Source organism: Lepisma saccharinum, chromosome 11 (assembly GCF_977018435.1).
Source record: "Lepisma saccharinum chromosome 11, izLepSacc3.1, whole genome shotgun sequence".
NCBI classification, from domain to species: domain Eukaryota; kingdom Metazoa; phylum Arthropoda; class Insecta; order Zygentoma; family Lepismatidae; genus Lepisma; species Lepisma saccharinum.
The window spans coordinates 7,440,767-7,458,310 of NC_139239.1; the positions used below are offsets into that span (position 1 = coordinate 7,440,767).

A 17,544-nucleotide genomic window follows, 5' to 3' on the forward strand; every position below is an offset into this window, starting at 1 on the left:
ACAGGAGATGTACTACGTAGACATTTTCAGCGAAAAATGCAGGCTCGGCCAGGACTCGAACTAAGGTCTCTGGCATACCATGGGAGGAACCAGGCAATGTCGAAGTCTACTGTGTTTCAAAGGCAACAGATCCCGTGGCAGAGACGATTCCTCGCAGGTAAAACAGTGATAGCGAAAAATCAGGCGAGGCCAGGCTGGCTCAGTAGTTCAATGGTTAGAGCAATGGCACGGTATGCCAGAGACCCGGGTTCGAGTCCTGGTCAAGCCTGCATTTTTCACTGAAAATGTCTACGTAGTACATCTCCTGTGTGTGCCTAATCTTCAATTATTTGTAAACGTTCTGTTAATGTAAATAACTTAAGCTTCGAGATCCCCAAGTAGATGGTGGCAGAGACCACCTAAATTAATAGAACATTTACAAGTAAGTTGCGTGGAAATCTTTTTAGTACCGTATCACGCCGCAGGCATGAATCGAACCTAGGACCTGGGCAATGATCTCCGATCTCCCTTAGCAATGAACGCTCGCCATTGCGATTGCTAATGGAGTATCCTTCAGCTGTGCATAAAGAATGCTAAGTGTCTTTTTTTCTGTTTCCTTAAGCCAACCAACATTTCGGTCAGTACTGTATGTCAAAAACACAAACTCGCAGTGTAACATCGGGAAACAGTTTTCTTTCAGACCGGCAGAAAGACTTAAACAATTTCAACATAAATTTCTGCCACTAATGTTAATCCTTTTTCAAATTATGTGTATCATATCAAAAGACAATGTTTTTTTGGGGAGCAAATCGCCCCATGTACATATATCAAATATTTCAATTTACTTTCTTTGTGTAGGGTATTTAAAGATTTCATTGGTTGTGAACCCTTCAGGTCTCTACTTTTATATTATTGCATGATTTTTTCTTGGGTCTTGATACCAAGTTTTTTTTTTAGGGTGATATAGACATCACTCCCCGTTAAAGGTGTATAAACAATCTCCATGTTTTCTGAACAATGCGCAATGGAACTATCCTTGCCCAGGAAGCGAGGATACCTTTTATCTTCAGTGTTACAGTCCTTTGGTGTGCTCCGTGTGTTAAGTGCTTCAGCGCGTGCCGAGTGAAATGTGATAAATAAGTTCGTCATCAGTGCTGACACGAGAGATTGCTCTGTCAGCGCCACCGGAGATTCATAAGATGCACGCCGTCAGTCTCGCGAACCACAAATCAGTTCAGTCTGTAACTCAGCGGTTTAGATTTAGGCTCTGCATGATTTTATGTTGTGTTTATTTTTTGGTTCTATACCCATTATTGCCTTTTTGTCTGTTCTCTGTTTTTTGTTCAAATATACTTTCTTCTATCCTTGACTAGACAGGATGGGTAACTGTGACAATTTTTTTTTAGGTAGCTGGTTTACAAGAAATTAACTTTCCTCCATGAATCTAATTTTTTGCTCCGGAGCAGTGTGCCGTATCACGCTGCAGGTGTGAATCGAACCTAGGACCCGGGCATCATAAATAAATAAGTTAATCAAGTTATAAAAAGGGTCCCGCTGAAGCATTGAAAAAGAGCTTCTTAAAAGCTCATCGTGACAGCAACCTTCAGTGAAGTTGGAAAAACTCCGCTGACATTGCATTAAAAAATGAATTCAGGAATCAGAGTTTACCCTCAGAATTGCCGTTGCCAAAGGACGCAATCGAGGCAACCGTCGTAACGGCCGATAGTTCGAATTTCATTTAAATAGGTCGCATGAGAAAATATCTTTCTTAGTTGTTTTCCGTTTTTCATCGAAGTCAGTAGTTGTGAAAGAACTCAGTCTTACAGTCGGGCCGCGATAACGAGCGGTGTGCAATCAGAACGCAGAATGGCAGAACGTGACCAAATTCTGTCTCCTTGTTGGCTGCCATGTGGCTGGGGTTTTCTGCATTGCCACGTTCGCACAAACAGGCAGATAGGTTAATCAGCTTTTGGCAAGCTCGGGAAAAAACGTCACGCGAAATTAAGCACGTACGTATCAGTATGCTAATATATGTTATTACCATCGTTAAGTGATAAATTAACGAATCTAGAAGATTGAATCTAAAGTTTCTTGTAGGTTAACGTTAACTTCCCGTGTGAATTTTACTTTCGGGCAAGCATGAAACATTTTATCTTCCTGCTCTACACAGCAACCGAAAACCTTCACTGAAAGAACCTCTGTTGTGTTTTTATTATGGTACATTGCAGGCATGATCTACCAGCATCTTTTTACTTGTGTTGTATCGTATCACAATTACCTACAAAAGAAAATGCGTCTTGTGTTATGAACAACTGTGGCAAATCGTTCTCCTTTGATTTCATGCCGCCTCTCTTTGCCTTTGTCACACCACGACGTTCGTCTTTTTTGCAACTCGATACCGACCGCAGCTATGCCAGCATATTGTTTTTGTATACGAAACTCACCCTTTGATATATAACGACATGGAATTTATTCTTCTGTGACATTGTTGAAGCTTCAGAACGTATGTATTTCTTGGAAATTATGTATAAACAAATTACGTACAACTTGGTTTCGTTAACACATTTGTAAATTATATTTTGCGGAACCTACAAAAATTTACCTCTGAAACAGAATTTCAGAGAAGTGAGTTACTGTATTACGGAGAATAATTTATGAAGAACAAATCAATTGTGTGTGATATTGAGTTGGTGTTCTAAAGTCCACTTTATGCACACTACGGCTAATCTGGGATGGACCTACAGTTGGAAGTGGGATCCTGTGTACCAATTACTTTCTTTCTTCTCTCCGACATTGCAGTACAATTTCTCCAAACAACTCTTACAAACACACACACGAACGCCCGCTCACGCACAAAAGTATTTAATACAGAAATCGGACTGAATATTAAGAAAAACTCACTTCGCTCAGCCAAAAGCTCTCCGCATATTAACGTTGTTCCTTCAAATATGAACAGAGTCAGAATGAGAACAATGAAAGTGTCCCGTTGTTGACTGTTTAACCAGATGTTTAATCCTACACATGTTTCTATGGGCTCGCGAAAATTCTGAAGGAGGTCAATCCGGCAATAGCACGTCGCTACCAGAGTGGGTGGTTCCACGCCGGTTGCTAGCGCGTACTGACTGTAGTTGCTTTCAGTTAACGCCAATTCAGTTATCGTGAGAGAGCTTCTTAGTTATTATTAATTAAGAAGGAGGAACGAACAATCGGAAAGTTGAAGAATATTATTCAGAACATCGGTATACGCGAGTCTAGAGTTTAGGAGCCCCAAGAAGCGCTCCTGCGTCCGTGTTTATTACAGGGTACGACCACATTGAAGCAAGGACCTCCAAGGACGAGAACCTCCAACGAATGTCAGGTAAACGAACATTCCTTATGTCTTTTCTCACCCAGTCTGTTCAGTCAAACATAGTGTTTTTACATAGATGTCCGTGTGTTCTTATTCCCCCTTACTTGGTTAAGTGTAGATGTAGCTCTTCAGAGCAATACTTGCTCTTACGATACACCTCTCGCAGATAATGAACTTCATATATCAGACTTCACATAGCCTATCAACTATCCCGAAAGATAAACAAACTCTTGTTTATACGGTACTCATTTAAAAAATAATAATCCGTTGCGCAACAGCCCATGAAGGGCCTAGGCATACCTACCGACTGCCGATCTCCCTCCCACGCTTTCCTTCGTCACCTCTAAGCGTGGAGATCTTCAACCGGTATTGGAATAGTCGGGGGGTCAGCCCGACGTATCCCCAGCCGTTATAGTAGGTCTCCGTGACCGGATTACGCTCACTCACTCGGAGCTCCCCAATTTCCTCACGATGGTGGGTTGCCACCGGCCCTATACGTAGGCCGAATAAATTCCGACCAGAGCCGGATTCGAACCTACGCCGTCCCGCAGCGAACGATCTCAAGACGAGTGAACGCCTTAACCCGCTCGACTACGGAGGAGGACACGGTACTCATTTAGGTCTTCTAAATATCAGCTAGTATCGGTACATAAATTTCAACCGTTACTTTCTGATACTGATACTTTGCTGATACTGGTACTAGGCGATATTGATACTTTGACATTAGTATCTGCTCAACCCTAGAAAAAATTTCAACCCTGGATTTGCAGGGTTTTTACCTGTGTTCATGCTGCCTTTTTGTTACCAGATGTTTATTCTGATTTCTACTTTCATATTTCCTTTGTTGTGATTTCTACTTATTTTCTTTGTTCTGATTTCTACTTATTTTCTTTCTTCTTATTTCTACTTTCTTATTTCCTTTGTTTTGATTTTTACTTTATTTTCTTCTGATTTCTACTTATTTCCTTTGTTCTGATATAAACTTTCTTACATTTTTTGTCTGGATTTCTACTTTATTATTTTCTTTGTTCTGATGTCAACATTCCTATTTTCTTTGTTCTGATTTATACTTCATTAGTTCCTTTGTTTTGATTTCTACATTCTTATTTTCTTTGTTCTGATTTCTACATTCTTATTTTCTTTGTTCTGATTTCTACATTCTTATTTTCCTTGTTCTGATTTCTATGGTCTTATTTTCTTTGTAGAGCTCCAGGAGTACCTCCAGCAGTTCTAGGACTGAGAGCTTAGCATCCTCCTTGATCAGCAGCAACAGCAGTGAGGATTCATTCCCTCAACTTCAAGCTACATCGTATAGCAGAGATGATTTTGCTGTCGATATGGAGCCACAGGATTTGTTCAGTACTCTCCTGACGTGTCATGGAAGCCAAGATCCACCACGTGCACTTCTATCTTCCTGCATTAGCTTGAGGAATCCTATATTTGCCGTTTTAGCTGCCTGTTATGAAGTGAGTTAGTTACAACACAAATTTAATTTCCAGTCAATCAGTGCTAAGTTTGAAGAGTTTTTTATGCTGGTCAGAATATGTAGAATAATCCATGAATTCATTGCATGATTAACTGTACCTTTTCCAGTTTTTTTTATTTGAAAGAATCATGAAATATGAATGCATCTCTCTCCCTGAGCGTTAACTGAAATATAAACATATGCTGTCTCCTTAGCTGAACTTTTCGTCCACAAAGAGGTTATGGATTACAAACTCATAATATGCTTTGTAGGGTTGGGATGGATTAGTTGCTCCATTATCAGTATGGACCAGGTAAGTATGTCAGTATACTGACAAAATTGTAGCTAATTTTACTGATAGCCCTTTACAAATAGCCTGTATTTGTATGCAATATATGATTTTATGATTGTTTTCATGCAAAAAGGCATGGTTCATATATCTCCTGGTTTTATAAAGCAAATTTCAAATTATATGGTTTATTTTTGTAAGCGGACCTCCCCAGTGGCATTGTGGTAACATTGTTGCCTTGTAATCAAGAAGTCCCAGATTTGATACCCAGTGGAGGCATATAGTGGTTCGTATCCCACATTAAACTTTAGTTCAGTCCAGATTAGCATTAAATGGACTAGAAAAAATCTTTGTAAGCAAAACCCTTTGCACTCACATAGTTACATGCCTTACGGAGGTGAATGAACCACTCAGGGTCTTGTGGAACATTTGTAATTTTACATCAGAATGGTAGAATATCATTTATTGGTATCAGTAAATTTTATATCGGCAGTTTTATCTGTATTGATTAAAATTCCATTCCAGTCCATTCCCAATGTTAAGCAGAGAAAATATATTGCAAGTTGAAGCTTGTCAGTTACTTTAATTATAAAATGATTTATTTTGCATTATAACTATCCAAAAGTACAGAATTTTAATTGCTGTGGCATGTAGTAATAAATTAGTGACCAGGATATAAAAGTAAACTTTAAATGCCTTGCTATAGCAAATTTTTGAAAAGTGATATTGTATGCCCTTTTCATTTGACTTGCAGTGAAATTTTACTACAAGAGAACCATTTCAAATTTTGTGTTTGCATAACACTAAAAGTAATGCTTCTGGTACATTAAAAATGTAATAGTAGCACTAATAACTACATTTAGCTGTGTTAGTTGATTTTTTGCGCAGAATAACTTAAAAATGTGGATAGAAACAAAGTTAGAAGGTTGATTCAAAAGAGAATGTAATCTGTTTAATTTCTTCGCAGCCATCATCAATTCTGTCCTGTTTTTGCACATGGCTGTTGACTTCTTTTGTTGAAAATGTACTTCATGATGCAACATCAAAAGTCCAAACAGCACTGCAGCAACAGTTGTGGTCAGCCAGAGACGTGGAATTCATTTTGAACGAAGCTCTGAGGACTGGGCATGTTACAACATTAGTTCGTGCATTCAGGATTTTTCTTCCAGTAAGTTACATTAAAGATTTTGTATCTAACAGGCTCAAGATAAATCTGATTTACATATTTTGTTATAAATTGCAGTATTTTTGCAATTATTCAAATAAATGAAGAAATATTGAAATGTGCATGTTGGTTGTGATTGTTGATGAAATATTCATCGATTAACCAAAATTTCATACATAGTTTATCATATCTGAGGGGAGCAGGGTTGGATTTAAAGAATTGTCGTGTCTAGACAAGTGTGCAAAATAATATATAATATTTTAAGCATTTTTTATTTTATTTTTCATTCGGTGTTTTATCCTGGTTTCCAACAACTTTTTCATGTCAATGTAACGACCCACACAACACACAATCTTACATGACTAGTCACACTACACTTCCAAGGAATATATTGTTTTCATCCTTGTTCCTTTCTAGGAAAAATTCATGCACCTTTAGGGTGCACCTCCCTGGGGAGGAGTAATGTATTTCAAACTATGTACATGAACATTTATAGTGGCTTATTCATATATTTTTTTTATTGAAGTCACATCTTGGGCATACCTGGACTAACTAGACCCATTTTACTTCAAGGTCACAATCACCCAATGGTGTTGACAGTGTTAAAAGCACCACACGACATGTACCACACATGTGCGATATTGGCTGCTAATGGCAACAAGGGGGTGCAATGAAATGTATCCGAATGCGAGCTGGATGTGCATCTATTAGACGTAGTCGAATTGCAAAATCAAAGCATGCAGCACAACAATGCTATAATGCTAGTAGTGTTGACATCAAAACAAAGCAAAGGCAGTCCTAAGCAAAGCAAGCATTGAATTATACCTACAGCAACATTTGCCAAAGCTGACATTTCAGCTGAAAGGGACGCAAGCAATTTCTGACAGTGAGAAGGAAGTGGCAGATGACATATTCAGTTGCATGCCATCACCTTCCATCAGTTCTCATCACCACGTTATACCAGTATCGTTGTCTGTGCATTCTGCAATAGTGGGTACACTAGCTGATCGTCCTGAATGCTTTACAACTCCAAGGAGTTCACCTTTGATCTTGCTGACGCAAACTTTCGTGATCACTGTGGCATGTCATTATTCATTCGTTGCTCATGGTGGAAGTTAATGGTGTGTTTTGAACATTTTGTGAATGTCGATGATGTCCATGTTGTGAAGTGTATTACATACATTCCGTAGAAGGTTGCTCTCTGCACCTCCAGTACGTTTACTATCCATCGTTCTCCTATGCACATGGTGAGTCATTAGCAGCTACGATTTTGCTGTCACCATGTTTCGTGCTAATGCTTTCGAATGGTCCTACTTAGATATTGCACTTGTGACCTTGAAGTCAAATAGGTTCCTTGTAAGTATAACTTTTAATGTTCAGTCATTGTTGTCATGATGCTTGTTTAATTTATCTAATAAAAGCTGTTTTATATTAGTTAAAGTATTATATATATTTATATTTTGAGCTGAAAGTATAAATTAGTGTGAAAATAAGTATATTATATACTAGGGCTGAGCCGATACCGATGTATTGGTATTGGTCAATACCAGGGGTATCGGTATCAGTAAGTATCGGTTCAATTTTTTTTGCCGATACACCAAAGATTGATTGATTGATTTGCTTTATTTTACTTCACTTTTTGAGCCACTTTCGGCTAATTTGCAAATATGGAAATGAGTGGTGATATGATGAAATTGATGAATGTACACTCACAATCATCCATGTCCAGGCTGGGATTCAAACCCGAGATCCCTGGCATCGTAGCACGATGTGCTAACCACTCCACCACGGGGGCGGTGGTGACACCAAAGATTTTGAGTGGCTAGAGCGGCCAAGAGAAACAACTCATTTGTCAAGATTGTCCTTTTCAAAGGTTCGTTCACCCTTGCTTGTGACAGGCTGGGGTCCCGCACAAGAATTCCATGCACATTTCCGAAAATGATGCACCCTCCTGGGAAGCAGATGACAAGATCAAATGGAGGACTAAAGTGAAAGCGCTGAACTCAAACGTGACATATGTGGAAATAATAGAAACCATTCATTGCCAATTCTTGCTTGCAAACTAGTGGGTTATGAACGTGATGTTTTCAAAACCAGCATTATTATAATGCTAGGCTCATTCCTGAGTTCCTGGGAAAGGGATGAATGTCGCTGTGGGAGGGAGAATTGTGGATTTTCTTCTTGTGCTCTACCCTTCTGTGTGACTACTGCCCGATGCCGACACTGCAGTGACTTGTTTTTCATTGCAAATGACAGAGAATAATGGACAGCAGGACATGTACAGAGCTGCCAAATGAGCATTAAATATATGTGTATTTGTGTATATTTTAACGTCGTTTTCTTCCGTCCCAGGTTAATCCAAACTATAAGAATGTTGTTTACATTTGTATTTATTTTTTGCATTCCTTGTGCAAGCTGTACGCTATATGCACTACATACATTTTATTTTACACACTATAATTTTCTATGCCAGGGACACTTATAATAATACACAGATTTTTTCTGTGTATCTGCAACACTTTAACAATTCTTGCAACATTTCAAAAACTTCGGCTTTTTTTGGCATCCACTGGGGGTAGAAAGAAGTTCACATAAAATGTCACAGGACATTTTAAGTGATATAATGTTATATGAGAATAATTTAGGAGTATTTGATATCATTAATGCTAATGTGATGTGATGAGTTTTGTGACTCAGTAACTAGCCTTTGTTATTGTACTGAAATTATACAAGTATCAGTATCGGCAATGGTATTGGTGGGTATCAGTCATGATATCAGTATCAGCATCGGTATCGACAAATGGTGGTATCGGCTCAGCCCTTTTATATACTTACATCATTGTTTGATATTGCAGCCTAAGCGTGTATGTTTAGTTTCTAAATTGCAATCTATATTAACTTTTTCTTTTGTCTTGTTCAAACCGTGTAACTGATAAATATTATTTTTCACAGGAAAATCCATTGTGTGCATTTACTGAATTTTTGGAAGGCTGTGTTGTGAAAAAACATTTTGAAGATAGTATATTGAAATTGAAGTTATTTAAGGCATCGTGCATCAATCTACCTGTTAACGTAAGTTGAGGTTGATAAATTTTTTTTTTTTTTTTTGCTTATATGACCATGTAGACTGTTGTACTATGTTGCAATATTTGTGATGTTGGCACTTGCATTCTACTCTCATGTTGACAGTGCCTGGAAAAGAACTAAGAAACAAATGCTTAGTGATGTCATTGGTAAACCAACATCATATAAATAGTTGCTACCATTCATTTGAAATGAATTTTTGTTTCACTTTAATATTAATTTCTTTCACTCAAAATAAGGAGTTAGGTACCACTTGTAAAGGGTGTCTAAAAAAAATGGGACATTTTGAAACAGAGGTATTGAGAAGAGAATAAATAGTTGAAAGAGATTTAATCATGGAAATAAATAGTGCAGAGGATGGCATTATGTAATTACATACATCTGAAGAGTTTGGTAGGATTATGACTTGATGATGACGTTCAGATTATCACCACCTTTTCTAAGTAACCATTCCTGAAGTTGTCGAGGGACATCCTGCATAGCTCGATGTAACATGATCTATTGGACATCGTCATCAAACCATAAACCTACCCATCTCTTCAGTAGTATGTAATGGCATCCTCTGCATTATTTATTTCCATGATTTAATCTGTTTCAAAATGTACAGTTTTTTTGAGACACCCTTTATTTTTAATTGGGGTTCCCATGTAGCCAAATGGTTAGCACTCTTGCCTTTGGTGTGAGTGGTCCCACGTTCGATTCCAGGTGGGAGTCCTCAAAATTTCGGCATTGACCCAGCATCGTGAGGACAATTGGGAAGCTACTTAAAAAGAAGAAGTAGCGGGCTCCGGTCACAAAGGCCAAAAAACAGTGGCGATGGGATCTGATGCGCTGACCACTCATCACCCAATGAAAAGCCACTGTGGCAGGCCCTGGCTCTTCGAGGGCTGTTGCGCCATGGAGTATTTTTTTGTTTGTTTAGTTTTATATTTAATCAGATGAACAAAAAAGATTAAAAAGTGCCATCAAGAATCAGCTTTACAGTATAATGAAAAGTAGTTTTGCAGGACACGATTCTCAATAAGTTGTCATGCTATGGGTTTAATGTAGTTAGTTGGTTGGTTAGTTAGTGTGTTTTGTGGATCGTGTATCTCTCTCTCCTTCCCTCCCTCAAGTGCAACATAATGAAGACGATAAGATGGAGGAGGTTTTCAAAAGAAAAAGTTATGTGCTGTGATCTAGAAAGGTACGAAAACAGTGATGGTGCAACAGGATGTCTACCAGTCAAAAATGTCAAGAAAGTGAAGTAAAAGTCAAGAAAGTTACGAAAATGTCAATAAATTATGCTTGGTCAAGAATGTTTGCTATTTTTTTACAGTATAGTGAATTTACATTGTTACATACCTGTGCTGGGATTTGATAAAATTGGATATTTGGAAATCTAAAATTGTATTTACTTGGGGTTAAGGTTTGTTCACTTAGTTTCTTAAGAATGACATTCTTGTATGATTGGAACTTTGTAAAAATATTAAATAAAATAAAGTGGCTATTCCCCATCTAGAATAATAATTAAAATAAATAGTGATAAAATAATTAAACTCTTGTTAAAGTGCAGCTTCAGTTTACATCTTAACTGGCCTTGTGATACGGATTTTTCATTGAATAAAACTAACTATTTTCTTAATATTCAACTAAACCTAAGTAGGGGATGATTATATAAATGTTAAGAAAAAGGAAACAAAGGTCATGAAAAATTTAAGAATTTTGGATTTGTTATTTTGGTAGACACGCTGTGTATATTGTGCTAACCATTCTTCGTCCAACATAAAACTTCTAGGGAGACCTTTGCCCATAAATTGCGATATAGTTGTCTGGACAGAATATTTTTGCAGCTGTGTTCTTTTTAGTTTTAGGCATGACGTACCACTTTTAGAGGTATTGCAAATTCAGTTTTTTTTGTTCAGCTCTCGAAAGTAATTATGTGCTCTAATGGTGATTTTATTTTTTTATTCTCAGCCTACAATAACAGATGTTGATGACAAAGAAGGGACCTTTTTGGCAAACCAGCATTGGATTGCAAGTATGGCAGTGAAACTTACTTGTTCAGCTGTGTCTAATTGTTTCTCATCATCATATCACCAGTTGAAGTTCCTAGAGGCCCTGCATCAAAGCGCTTTCAATGATCAGTTGCCAGGTGAGTGTTTCAAAATGCTCTTTTTGTCTTTGTTATTGCTCTTGTGTTTACTCTTTTAGTATTGATAGTTACCTGATGGTAAGAGACCAGTAGGAAGGCCAAGACAAAGATGAAGGGATAACGTTGAGATGGAGGACCTAAAGGAAATTAGTAAGGATGGAAAAAATTGGATTGATCTTGCCCACGATAGGAACAGATGGAAGACGTGTTGCTGCAGCCATAAACCTTCAGGTTTAAGAAGACTAGAAAGTTAGTTAGTATTGATAGTTTATGTTCTTAATAGGTCTGAGCTGATACTGATAACATCATATCACATATGAACCACATATTCATGATTAAAAAAAATATATATAAAAATTTCGGTACAAAAATGACACATTTTGGGATCAAAAGCGGAATATACAAATTTCGGTATTAAAATGGAAAGTAAAGTCGTAAATTTGATTTGAAAACTACCCTTATTACACAACATTTCCCTTCTAATAGCACATGTAAGTATTCCTGTCTAAGGAAGTTCATTTTTGCTCCTCAAATATTTACAGGAGAATTAATCAAATTTCTGCAATTTGCGTAACTCGCAGGATAATTCAGACTTCAGAAAGTGTTCTGTCGGGAAATAAAACTCAAATTTCGAGTTTATTTCACACCCTGCAGCTCATTTTGCATCATTTTGTGACAAAACATGGCAGGAAAATGCACCTTTTACGAGTACCTTTCAGAAACATGAGAAATAAACATTACAGTGTGTTATTTCACATTTCATGTTGCCGTCAAAACTAAATATGCATGCATCGGTGTTGGAAAGTATTGGTTGATATTTATTTATTGATACTGGCCAATATTTTCTGAGTCTGCAAATATTCCATACTACATTTTCGCAGTCAAATTATCCTGGAAATTATGCAAAATTCTAGGTTTTCATTTATTTTGCACCAGTATTGTGTGAAACACTGGACTTTGTGATTATGTAACAGAATATTCTGATGTAAATCTTGAATAATTTAAAGCAATTATCTGGTAAATGCATACATACATTTCAGCGGCGTATACTCTGGGTCATCTAGGTAATCGCAGATGACCCGGCTGTATTTATTTCTTTAAATATATATATATATACACATTTCTTCGCAATATTCTTCCAAACCAATTTCGATGCATACATTTCTTTGCTTCCAGCGCGCGAATGCTTCCAACCGTTTGCCGCTGAATGTCCGGGAACCTTCCTCCTGCTTCCTCCAGCCGGTGGAATGACTTCAGGCAATCTCACCCTGACGTCATTCCACCCGCTTCCCTTACAACCCTTGGCGACGAAGGAGAGAGGAAAGAGGGAGAGGAAACACTGCTTCTCAGGCGCGGTGATTCCGTGGCCAGGGTAAGCTCCTTCTTATGAGAGTCCACCGGTCGCACTCTCAACCTTCAGAGCCTCCCCGTTCCCTCCGCTGAACTAGGGAAAACATACCCGGTAGAGTGCGAAGAACAGGAAAATTGAATAACATGGGCAAACCAATTCTACGCTAATTTTCACTTTACATTTGCTTCTGTCTTGCTGATTTCTGTTACTTGAACATAAATTTATCAAAAGGAAAAAGCTTAAATATTGAAGATGAAGCAAACTAAATTAAAATTCAAAGCTTAAGCAATTAAAGCACCTACATGCTGACTCCCCCCTCCTTGTATTACAAAAATAGTGATTGTTTCTCCTCTCTAATCTTCAAAAGCAGCGAGAATACTTCTTTCACGGAACTGAATATTTTTTAAAGGGAAAGATATCAAAAATAAATTATATATATACTATTAGTTCATTTAAGTTGCTATATTCCGCCTCTATAGATTAATAGTGATGAAGATGAACGAATTAAACATAAATGGAAAAAACACATCAGGCACGTAGCCAGGTGGAGGACTCGGGGGGCTGAAACCCCCCTCCCTGAAATCCTACAAATATCTAATTTAAAAAGTGTATAGTGGTAATTAATTTTACTTCATTATCAGGATTAAACACCTTGCATAATACGTTGTAATAATCTGAAATTCATCTTCAGGACTTCTAACCCCACTGTTTCAACTTTATGTTTCGGCTGCTAATAAGAGATGATCCCCATCCCGAAATAAAATTCTGGCTCTGGCCTGCAATAATTCGAACTTTTAAAACCTGTCATTTCGAGCTCGGAAAGGGATTTTTTTTATCATTCATATTGAATTTCATTCTGAGCCAGGAACACAACAACAGAAGTTTGGCGCGTGAAACTGAATGCGTGTAGTCGTTGGCTTCATGCTGTGCTTCTTGTTTATTATTTATTTAGGTGTTAGTGTTTGTCGTGATAGTGCTGTGTTAAAGGGTAATGGATGTGATACGAGATTTGCTGGTGAAACCTTTTGGAACAAGATCTTTTCAGGAGAAGTTGCAAATTGTTAATACAGGTAGGCCAGTGCCATCGCTTGAACTTATTTCTACACACAAAGACAAAAATCGGGAATATGTGAGGCATTTTCGCAAGCAAATTATGACAAAACACCATGGTTGACAGGAAGTATAAGTGTTAATAAGCTTTGCTTTTTGTTGGTCGTGCTTACTTTTCGGGGCTGAAAAGAATGTATGGATGCGTGGCGGATACTGTAATCTAAACTATCTTTACAACGCTTGTGCCAAACATGAAAAATCCGAAAGTCACATAACTTCCTTTGTTAAGCTGCAATCTTTCGCACAGACACGTATTGACGTGCAACTGTACAAACAGTGTGCTTTGGATGTGGTACGGCACAAGTAATCTGGTCCTGGATTAAGTTGAATTTTTCACTTAAATTAATATTGCGGGTTTTTATTTCACTAGTGCACGTCTTTCATTTTATATTTTATAACCAACCAAAGGTTGGGTATACATCCCCAATACATACAGGCAGCACTCCACTCCAACCAAAGTACAAGGCCAATTCAATTCAGGTAAAATTAATAGGAATAGACATTCCCAGATATGTTAAGATTGACAGAAATTAGGCCTAATTAGTAAAAGTATGATATAACATCGAAATATTAAGTAATTAATAAGCCCCAGACCAAAATTCATTGGTTATCAAAGAAACAACCTTTGTTGATAGGTAGAATTCAGAGAGCACATGTTACTTTTCATGCAAATTTTTTATTAATACAGATATTTCCAGGATAATATTTGTGCAAGCACAAATTAACTTGCTTTCCCTGAAAATAACTCCAAGTCACAATTATATGTGCAAACAAACCACAAAAACATCAAAAAATCGATGTTTTTGGACAAAAGACAATCGGTCTCACAGCACCAGAGCCATCTGGTGAGAGTCAGTGGAACTAGCCCTGACTAGACTGCCATCTATTGGGCTTCTCAAGGTACTTGATGAAGGCAAGTAACCCAAGGTGCTGTGGACCAATCAGATGGCCTCATGGGCGTGGCTACCAGACAATGAGTCTGTGATAGCTTTTAACATGAGAGGAAGCCATCTTGATTTCACTTCTTGCTAACAGTTGGTACAGTTAACATCGCTCCAAGTTTTGGGCCAGAGTAGGCCAGTGGAGAGAGGACAATGGAGTCACCAGTGTGTGAAATATCCAATAAGGGCTTAGGAATAGTCCTGTAGTGTATAATATGAACGAATTACAGCACTGGAAGTGTCTTAAAGTGCATGGAACCAATATCCATGAAAATTCTGAAATTCTCAAAAGCACATGGTGAGGACAATGAGCCTCCAGGAAGCCATGATGCTTTGTATCCAAAGACATCCATAATTAATCGGCACATCCTTTGTGATATAGCTCCCTGAAACCGTTCATTTGCAAGACAATATCCATATGTCTTAAGATACCGCTATATTTTTCGTGTAAATTCACAGAAAATCTCCCCATTTATAGTTGGAGTGACAAGTGCAACAAGGCCCATGTGTGGTAAGGTGAATGCAGAATATGTAAGTACAGTGTTTTTATTACCCATTTTGTTGGTTCCAATTGTAAAAACAATCTTATAAGTTTGTGCAGTGCTTGTATATAGTTAAATGTATTAGTACCCCGAATATTAAATGTGTCTGTCCAACATCTTGATTTATCAATTCATATTTGGGCGGGTAAGTCCGGGAAGCGTACCCCTCGCTCCGGAATAACTAGGCTGAAAGTCCCTATGATACACCAGCAATCATTCCTCGGAATGGATGCTGGTCTACTGGGGACATCCTCCATGTTAATGGTCACTGGAGGACAGCGTAGAGCTGCATGGGGATGGGTGCGTCCAGGTTGCACAGCAGAGTAGTTTCATAGGTTCAATCAAGCCCAAAGTGGGTGAGTAGGTTAGGTTAACCTATCCTATTGTTCGGCAACGTAACCTGGAGGCACGTATCCCTGGACCAGCCGCGTAGACAAAGCCATTCAACTCCCGAATCCATCGTCTGTCTTTATGTCTTTGTCTTTGTCTCTTGCGCGGATCGCAAGATTATGAGACTCAATACCGGCACTCCCCAAATATGAATACCAGATCAAGGTCGTTGGAACGGCCAGCAGGTCGTGGGTTCCCACCCAACGGTAGTGCAAGTACCAGTAGTAACCCCCAACTTGACCTCATTGTGGCAATGCTCCAGGAGCAAGCGAAAGTCTCTGAAAATGTTAGTCAGAAACTTGAGGCACAGAGTCAGAAACTTGAGGCACAGGGTCAGAAACTTGAGGCGAAAATTGATGTTCAGGGCAGGGAATTTGCCAAGGCATCGGCCGAAGTAAATAAGAAACTTGAAGCCGTAAGGACGGAATTCCAGGCCAGACTGGACTCCATCCACAATGCCACCACGAAGACCTCAGAATTGTTAACTAAACAAGTAGCGACCAACACCAATAGAATTAACCAAATAGAGATGCAATGTAATGATCTAGAGGTAAGATTAGGTAGGGATTTTACACAAGTGTCAGGCCAGATTTCGCAACTGAGGGAACTCGTTAGCGAAGTGCAAGGCGGTGACAATCAGACCACCACAGCTCAGATTCTAGGGAGGTTAGATGCCCTAGAAAACATATGCAGAGAGCTCACTTGCAGTGACCACATGGTCACGATCGAGAACAGGGTTCTCGAGCAAGTGAGGAAGGAAATGCCGAACTGTCAGGCGGAAGGCCGCAGCTCGCATGTATGCATTTCCGAGGGCCAAGTCACTGAGCAGCGCACCTCCTCACAACAAAGGGTTGGTGAGGAGCAGCTGCCAGCAGAACAAAGGTCTGACGATGCAAGCCTGATGAGGATTCTTGCTTGCCTGGAAGGGATGGAGAGACGAATAACTCAGTCCGCCCTTCCACTTACGTCAGCCACCATGCCCGTCTCACCTGCACGGAATGTGTCTGTCTACCATGCCTTGCACAAAACCAAACGAAGACCTAAGGGTTACGAAAGCTCTGACCAGAGTAGTGGCTATGTGTCTCCCCCTAACAAGTACCACCCACTTGGTAACTCCCCGGAATCCAATTCCGAAAGCTCGGATGCCGAAGTCCGCAGCCAGAGGAAGAGGAAGAATCGGAGGAGGAACAAGAGCAAACCTAGGGTTAGGTTTGCTGATCTCAAACAGCTCCCAACCTTTAACGGGCAGGGGAACAGGCTGGCCTCAGATTTTGTGCAGGAGTTTGAGAGAGATCTCACTCTCCTGGAGGTAGATTTGGCGGATGCCCTCCAAATAATCTCGTTCTGTCTACGGGACGAGGCAGGGCAGTGGTACGAGAGGAACGAACGAAAGTTCAAGTCCTACTCGGATTTCAAAAGGCAGTTCCTCTCATATTTCCAAGGGGATGGGTGGAGAGCTTCTTCCCTTGCGAAGGCTCTCAACGAAAGGTATAACCCATCCCAGCACAGATCAGTGCACAAATATTTCTGGCGACAAGTCAAAATGATTAGGCTTGCGTTGCCAGAAATCGCCGACAACCAGGTTTTCACCCACGTTGTGCAACAGCTGCCGCGCAGCTTGAAGGACCAGTTAATCCTGGCTCCCTTCGTCTCTCTTCAGGAGGTGGCCAACTCCATACTTCGGTATGAGAGTGTGCAAGTGCCACAATATCCTGAGAGGGAAGTTGCAAGGCCAGCACGACCCA

General features: G+C 39.2%; 1 protein-coding gene across 1 annotated transcript in view; it reads left to right on the forward strand.

The window, feature by feature from the left end:
- Positions 1-17,544, forward strand: part of LOC145994609 (spatacsin) — a 100,809-nt gene that overhangs the window by 44,839 nt on the left and 38,426 nt on the right. Inside the window, exons 18-21 of the mRNA XM_083130660.1 lie at positions 4,534-4,794; positions 6,050-6,250; positions 9,200-9,319; positions 11,288-11,465. Of these exons, the coding sequence (XP_082986786.1) occupies positions 4,534-4,794; positions 6,050-6,250; positions 9,200-9,319; positions 11,288-11,465 (760 nt within the window). The remainder of the gene's footprint in view (positions 1-4,533; positions 4,795-6,049; positions 6,251-9,199; positions 9,320-11,287; positions 11,466-17,544) is intronic.